The sequence below is a fragment of the Pogona vitticeps genome, chromosome 4, assembly GCF_051106095.1.
Source record: "Pogona vitticeps strain Pit_001003342236 chromosome 4, PviZW2.1, whole genome shotgun sequence".
Classification (NCBI taxonomy): domain Eukaryota; kingdom Metazoa; phylum Chordata; class Lepidosauria; order Squamata; family Agamidae; genus Pogona; species Pogona vitticeps.
Window position 1 is genome coordinate 192,478,291 of NC_135786.1, and position 8,314 is coordinate 192,486,604.

The 8,314-nt window shown below is 42.9% G+C and overlaps 1 protein-coding gene across 1 annotated transcript in view; it reads right to left on the reverse strand.

Moving 5' to 3' along the window:
- PRKDC (protein kinase, DNA-activated, catalytic subunit) overlaps window positions 1–7,939 on the reverse strand; it is a 113,167-nt gene extending 105,228 nt beyond the window's left edge. Inside the window, exons 1-7 of the mRNA XM_072998915.2 lie at window positions 7,614–7,939; window positions 6,094–6,170; window positions 5,473–5,565; window positions 4,681–4,755; window positions 4,376–4,484; window positions 2,902–3,014; window positions 434–533 (exon numbers count right to left, since the gene is read on the reverse strand). Coding sequence (XP_072855016.2) covers window positions 434–533; window positions 2,902–3,014; window positions 4,376–4,484; window positions 4,681–4,755; window positions 5,473–5,565; window positions 6,094–6,170; window positions 7,614–7,782 — 736 coding nt within the window. The 5' untranslated portion in view covers window positions 7,783–7,939. The remainder of the gene's footprint in view (window positions 1–433; window positions 534–2,901; window positions 3,015–4,375; window positions 4,485–4,680; window positions 4,756–5,472; window positions 5,566–6,093; window positions 6,171–7,613) is intronic.
- Between the last annotated feature and the right edge of the window lie 375 nt (window positions 7,940–8,314).

Below are 8,314 nucleotides of genomic sequence, written 5' to 3' on the forward strand. Positions count from 1 at the left end.
GAATAACACACATTATGGGGAACAATGAGAACAGAGAAGAATGAGAAAACAATCCATATTGGCTGTAGAGCTGTTATTTAGGCAAATGATAGCACAAGAGTATATAGAAAGTCAAAGCTGAATATATTCAATAAAGCTTCTGGTCTTAAGTCTAGGAATTTTTTTAAAAAGTGGAAATGGCACTTGAAAATAACCATGTTGCTTTCAGGGACAATGAAATACTTTTATAATATTTTAATATTTTATTGTCCATTTAATTGTTGTTTTAACTGTTTTATGAATAATTTTATTGCAAGCTGCCCTGAGTAGACATTGTCTAGAAGGGTGGGATAAAAATCTAATAAATAAATAAATAAATAAATAAATAAATAAATAAATAAATAAATAAATAAATAAATAAATAAATAAATAAAATATAAGACAAATACTGTACCTTCCTCCATGGATTTAGTAAAATTATACATTAGGGCAGTCAGTCCTTTCAGACACCCGGCTACTACTGGGAACTTAGGCTCTCTTGTTGCAGAGGTCATCTGATAACAAGAAAACACTCTGCTGTAAAAAAAATACTGAAACAAACAGGCATCCTGAGATATAGCAGTATGATGAGATGCAAATTCTACAATAAATCCAACTGCAGTAGTTCTAGTCTCAATTTATAATATTAATACAGAATATTTTTCCAGTACATCAAGTAACAAAATACAACAGAATCATATCATATGCTTACTGGCTTTCTTTTGAAAAGTACAGGCAAGTCAACAAAAGGTTTCCTCTAATTATATTTCAAAGGAGATAAATCAGAGCTGTGAATGCCATCACTAAGTTCTATTCAGTGGTATTTAGCTACAATGAATTTTCTATGATGATCTGATGGAGTGGACTCATCTATGAAGCCATAGCCAACAAAATTACAGTGGTGCCCCGCATAGCGACGTTAATCCGTTCCAGGATTAACGTCGCTGTAGGAAAACATCGTTAAACGGAAAGAAAAACCCCATAGGAACGAATCAAACCCTGTTTAATTCGTTCCTATGGGGCAAAAACTCACTGTTCAGTGAGGATCCTCCATAGGGGCGGCCATTTTAGCCGCCTCGGTAAGCGAGGAATCCGTCCAGAAAATAGTGGGCCGCCATTTTGGAACCGCCGATCAGCTGGCATTTCCCCCCAGCTGGCCGGCGGGCGTTTCAAAAGTAGCCAGAAGCAGGAGAGGGGGAGCCAAGCGCCAGGCCCTTTCCCTTCCCCTGCCGCCACCGCCGCCCTGGGAGGAACAAGCTGGCCGGTTGCCGGCTTGAAGAGGAAGAGGAGGAGGTGAAGGGGGAGGAGGAGCCAAGCACCTGGCCGTGCCGGGTCTGTTTCTTCCCCCTTCTCCCTCCACGGCCCAGGAAGCAACAAGCCGGCTGGCTGCCGGCTTGAAGAGGAGGAGGTGAAGGGGGAGGAGGAGCCAAGCGCCCGGCCGTGCCAGGTCTTTTTCTTCCCCCTTCTCCCTCCACAGCCTGGGAAGCAACAAGCCGGCTGGCTGCCGGCTTGAAGAGGAGGAGGTGAAGGGGGAGGAGGAGCCAAGCACCCGGCCGTGCCGGGTCTTTTTCTTCCCCCTTCTCCCTCCACGGCCCAGGAAGCAACAAGCCAGCCGGCTGCCGGGTTGAAGAGGAGGAGGTGAAGGGGGAGGAGGAGCCAAGCACCCGGCCGTGCCGGGTCTTTTTCTTCCCCCTTCTCCCTCCACAGCCCAGGAAGCAACAAGCCGGCCGGCTCCCGGCTTGAAGAGGAAGAGGAGGAAGTGAAGGGGGAGGAGGAGCCAAGCGCCCGGCCGCGCCGGGGCTCTTTCTCTTCCCCCTTCCCCCTCCACGGCCTGGGAGGAGCAAGCCCGGCCTTCGGATGAGCGGCCGCCGCTGCCTCCTCAGAGGAAGAGGCCTCCCCGCTCAAGCTCCCACCCGCATTTTCCCCCAGCTGACCGGCGGGAGCTTGAGAAGGATTTTTCCCCATAGGTAGAAGCGATTTTCCCCATAGGTAACATCGTAATGCGATCGCTTTTGCGATCGCAAAATCCGCATCAGTATGCGGATTTGTTAAACGGGGCGCCCGTTAAGCGAGGCACCACTGTATGTTGATGCTCACATGCTACAGCAGCAAATTGTTATTTGTTGCTCTTTGCATTCCTCATCACAGTACACAATGAGAAATACAAAATTTGACTTGTTAACTAGCACCAAACTGTTGTTGCAATTTACATGACTGCACTTACGCTGGCATTAATGAACAGTAGGTTTTGATTAGGATAGTAGGTCTTTCAGATACAATATAACAGACTGAAATCCTGTGGCTCAATTACATATGAGAAAGGCAGACAGTATAACTTTCAGTCAATTCTACTTTAGCAATTAATGAGTTGCCACTGAGATTCTTGAGGCACACACTGACTTGCTGTGTGCTCAAGAATCCCAGTGGGGACTCATTACAGTAATTGTCAGCAGAGATGGGCACCACTGAAATGAGCAGGCAAGATGGAGATTCTCTCTGCACAGTCTGTGAGCAGCCAGCTGCTGGAGAAGGCAAGAAAGGGAAGTCCAGGCTCCTGCCCAGACTGAGCAGCCAATGATGGCGGACAACCCAGATAGTACACAGGTTTTGTGAGTGAGGCAGCCGTGTGGAGGGTCGGGGAGGGAACTGTGGTGCTGCACAAGGAGCTTCATACAAAGGGGCATGACTTAAGTTGTGTCCATCTCTAACTTCCAGCTATAAGTGGCTGAATGTTATTCTACTTGCCTTTACCTGTATAATTAAGCAACAGGATTTCAGCCAATCTTGTTTTATGAAATAAAGTTCCTGGAAATCTTTGGTTTCCACTTCAGATAAAGACATTTAGGAATAAAAGGCTGGTTTCACAAAAGGTATTTTCTTTACCTGTGTTTTGAGTTCTCCCAGATAAGCTCGGAATAGTTTTTCAGAGTTGCCAAGCATATCACTAGGCTGGACTTCTCCCAAAACTCCCAGGAGCTCATAAATCCTTTCCAACACTTCAATAAACAACAAAAAACGTTTAGCATCACAATCTCATCTTTACCTTTTTCTTAATTTGCTAATTTAGATTATATCTTGCTTTTCTCCCAGATTTAGGACTAAAGGTAGCTTGCAACACCATAAAAAACTTAGAGATTAAAAACAGCACAAAACATACAAAAATTTGATGCACCAGTTCTACTACCAATCAACTAAGGATTTAAACAATTACTCAGGCAACACTAAAAGACCTCTAAATTCTTATTAGATCATATCTATTTGGCCGGAACCATTTACACTGCCACTCTTACTCAAGCAACAAAACTAAAGCCGACAGTGAAGCTGTCCCCAAATCTGAAGCTTCCATGAGTGTCTGAGCAGGCTCACTTACAGTGGGGTCTTGACTTAAGAACGGCCCGAGTTAAGAACATTTTGACTTAAGAACCACTCTCATAGGAAAATATTGACTTGACTTAAGTACTTAGAGTTACGAACTGAAAAAAACCCACATGGGAGGCAGGGAAAGTGCAAAATGCGAACTTTCAGTTAACTGTTGGCCAGTGAAAAGGGTGCCTGTTTGCTTCCTCACTCCTCCCAGCGTTTAGAGAGTGGATTGGGAGACAGTCTTCGGACTGCCTGGTACTGTACTGCCTGGACTGTATTTTCTTTCCCTGCCTTCCCTGAACCTTTCTTGACCCAAGAAAAAAGAAACAAAATATCCCCCTCTAGTGGTCGAAGGCGGAATAGCAGTTTCCCATTAGTTTCTATGGACGGAAAAGAGCAGATACGGATCAAACGGTTTTCAATGCATTCCTATGGGAAATGCAGATTTGACCTGAGAACTTTTTGACTTGAGAACTGCCTTCCAATACGGATTAAGTTCTCAAGTCAAGACCCCACTGTACTACTGTAATCACAAATGGCCTGGGTCCATAAGGAGAGTGTTGGCACAGGCAATAAGCATCCTATTAAAAGCTAGCTCGCTTGTCTCAAGTTCAGCAACAAGTTCTCAGGGTTCCTGTTAATGCAGCAAGTTAAGCAAAGACTAAGTGGGAAGATGCCCAATCCACCTCTCAAGACACACACACATAAAGTCTAAAGATTGAAAACCATTGCTCATGCCTCTCCTGCACCACTGTCCATTAACACAAGAACTTGGTAAACTATTTTAAATCCAAAATAAACACCAAGTTTTTCTTGAGAAACATTAAATTCTACTGATGATACCACAGAACTTTGTTTAACGTGATAGAAAAAATTATTTATGAAAATCTCAACCTTCTATCCGTTCCCCCCTGGGAACTTCTTTACACAATCCAGTTTGGGAACCAATGTGCCACAATAAAGAAAAAATACAAACATAGAAATTATACATTACCTGTATCAGACACTTTACTTTTCACTGCAAGTTCACCATAGAATTTATTAAAGATTTCTCCAACTTTCATATCTTCCATCACATACGAATATCGTAAATTCTGAAGAAGCTAAGTGAACATTCCAGATAACAAAAACTATAAATGTCACATATTTCAAGGCATTTTTGCATTTAAATTAAAATAGCATTAGAACATTTTCATTGCACTAACTCTTGTATATCATGGCATTAAAGTTTGTGTAATTAAATTTTCTTAGAATTCAGAAAAAATACAGAATTATTAAGAACTAAAATATAGATTTTACCTTGATCAGTAGTTCTAGGGCTGGGATCCTGCATTTTGCTGCTTTGTCTTTCACATAAACACTAAAACACACCCGCTGAATTTAAAGAAAAACAGTGATGATAACTTTGTTACTTCTTCACAATTCTGCAGAATTTAAAATATCTAAATTGTCCAAGCAAAGTCCTGTCAATAGATTTCTCTCTATAAAAATTACTCTCCTGATCTGCTTTACTCTCCATTACTCTTATGAAAGGGCTATATGTAATATTGTTGCACTACCAATGTCCCATATTAGCAGGACTGAGAAAGACTTAGAATGCAAGTCTTAGTCTAGGCTAAGATGATGCTGAGCTCCTCTCACTTCAGGACCAGATGTGTCAAGCTATTATATTAGCTCAGTGTAATCTGAATATCGAAGCTAAAGGGTGTACAATTTAGAGAGACCCAACAATATCAAAGAATCATGAAGTTGGAAGGGGCCTATAAGGCCATTGAGTCCAACACCCTGCTAAATGCAGGAATATCATCCACAAGTACAATTCTATATATTTTCAGCCTTGAAAATGTTGAACCCTTTCAGATGGAATTTAAGTTTCTCCTTGAAAAAGACAGGAATACAACAGTTGTACTGCACACATGATAGTGTTGCAGATTAAGTGCACATAAAGGCTCCTTCACAAACATTTAAACAAGGAAGGATTGTTAGCTATTTTATAAATGCTTCCTATATTTTGTAAGTCACAGGATTATATTCATAGCTTTATTAAACTAAAATTTTGTGTTTATTGCAGGATAATTAAGTTTGACTCACCTTTATATCTTGTGCATAAGGGTGAACTTTTTGTCCAATCTTTTCCAAAAAGGCACAAAGAAATTTTAATGCCTCTTCTCTGCAGTCTCGGAACTGAAAATAAGAGAACACTTTCACCAAGCTATATGGACAGACGGTGGTTTAGGTATCTAGCTGTAAAGCTAGAGGTTGGAAGTTCCATTCTCCACTGTGCCTCCTGAGAGTAGAGCCAGCCTCTGTGGCCTTGGACAAGCTGCACAGTCCTAGGATGCTCCCAGAAGAAGGGAACAGTAAACCACTTCTGTGTATTCTCTACTTAGGAAACCTCCTGCCATAAGTCAGAATTGATTTGATGGCACAGGATTACTGTTATTATCATCGTTATTACATGGACAGAAAATAAGAACTATGGCTCTAAAGCACTACTGCGAAGTCAATACAAAAATACAACTTGTTCAGAAAACTTCTGATCTGCCTAACATTGTTAATTCTTTATTACAAACAACCTGAAAGAAGTTCAACTCTCTTCTAACCTAAAAATAGAACAAGTTTTTTCTGGAAACCAACTTCAGTCAAGCAGGCAAGGAGGCTACAAATTACCGGTATTTGCAAACATGCATCAACCTATGATTATCAACTTACCTCTTCAATGTTCAGTGACTTATGGATGAAGGCGAGTAACCCATCTTCTTTAGAAAACACCAGCGAGGTCTGTAGGGCTGTTGGAAGAACAAGTAAGGATTCAAACAAGCCACATGAAATCAAAATTAAATCATCCGCAAGCAAATGTTTGAAGAATACATATGATTAGCCCTGCTCATAGGGAATGCATGAAGGGGCAGTATGGGCAGACCTGAAGAGAAAGTTGCTAAGTGATTCAGTCCAAAATACTTCTCAATAGATATGCAGAGGCTTGCTCTTTTCCTTTCAAAAAGAGGCTGTAATAAGAATCATATTCCTCCTCCACTCAATACTGACTATCTTTTACTATACCTGCTCATCCTGCATTTGGTCCTATGGTTGAAATTCAGCACTCAATATTTTCCCTATGCTGGAATTTGGTCATAGGAGTGAAAAGAGTCCCATGCTCCTAGACTACACACATTTGACACATTCAGACTTTTTCCAAGCCCTCTATGCTGATAAATGTACCCTGGATATGCTGCATGTATTACACAAATAAATCTCATGTTAAAACTATCAACACTGAACAACAGTCTATTTATATTAAGTGTTAAATTGGTGCAGAGCTGATTTCCAGAATACCCACTCACAGCACTGTGTCACAGGATTTAGAGATAACAAAATCCCATCTAAGCAGCACTTGGAGGGATATGAAATTGTCCCCAATCTTACTGTATTTATTATGCCATCACAGCTCTTAATATTTCTAAGACTACTCTGCTTCCTTTCCAACAGAGAAGCAATAATTAACTTGCTTTAAAAAAGGAGCATGGCACATACATTTTTTGAATGTCTATGCTTCTACAGCACCACACATAGCACTGTAAAACCTAGCACAATAAATGGTCCTGCTGGAATCTAAAGCTAATTTCTGTTCAGGATATTTTATAGTCTAATAAAAATACAGTATCATCCACCCTTGTCTTTGGGTTGTATCCGTTGACCACACAACTTTCTCCTTTCTGCTGCTGGAAAATGAAACTGTCCCTGGCCAAGTCCTCCATACAGAGCACGATACCATAGTCTTTCGAGACTGAAGGATGCCATCGAATTCTACTAACTTTGCCTCCCAAGGTATTTTTGTTTGTATGTATTTCTAAAGATGTCACTGCCTATCATTAAGAACACCCATAGGAAAGAACTGCCCTTCTATAAGCCCATGCACAATTTATTTGCAAGGAAACCCTTTCCTTGAGAGAATTTTTTTCTTAAAAACGCATCAAATTGGGCAACACCGCTCAAAGCCTATGGAGGCGTGCTATAAAGCTAGCCAGATGAAACGTACGACGGATGGGACAAATTTCAGGTGGCAGGGAATTCCGCAGCTGAAAAAGCACCCATCATCTTGTAGACAAAGTAAGTTCCCCCCCCCCCGCGTTCCAGCCGTAAGGGACTTTTTTTTGGTCGCGTTCCTACAGCAAAAAACAAGCACGGCCGACCCCTCCTCCAGCAGCTCCCGGACAAAACCTGCAACGCACCCAGGACGCCGTCTCCGCTACTCGTCAGGCACCTCTCCGCCCAAGAACGGACCACACTGTGGCTCTGGAGGGCTGCGCTGCCAGGGTCGCCGCTTTGCAGGGCGCCGTGCAACTGAAGCAACAAGCCCTGCAACCCCGTCCCGGGCGCCTCCGGGGAAGTGGTGGCCATGGCGGACTCCCGCCCACTCCGACGACAGGAAAGACCCTCTTGCTCCGAGACGCCCTCAGAGGGAAAAGTGGGGGGTGGTGGTGTTATGGACGGAACCAACCAAGGCCTGCCACGAGAGGGGGGAGCAGAAGACTGAGGGGAAGAAACCAACTCTCTCGTGGGGAGCGATGCATTGAATTGGCCTCAAGGGAAGAAGTCACAGCGGATGAAGCCCTGAAGGATGGTGACGTTTCCGGGTTGCAACCGGAACATACGGAAGAGTTGCTTCGTTTGAACATTATTAATCCGCTGCCATTTGAAGAAGTTACTTCTACTCGCCCCGCCCAAACTGTTAATCTCCACCCTATCAAGGATCATAGGCTCTTCCTCGTACAAGAGGTTGGCTGTCAAATAGGAGTCTACCATTCGGGCCGTAGGGATGTGCCAACGTTGAAGAAAACCCTTTCCCTTTAGAAAGCCGACGGCTATCCATGATTCCGTTGGGTTTTAAGCTGCGTCCCTAGGCTCCATGACGATTCATTTCTTCACTTCC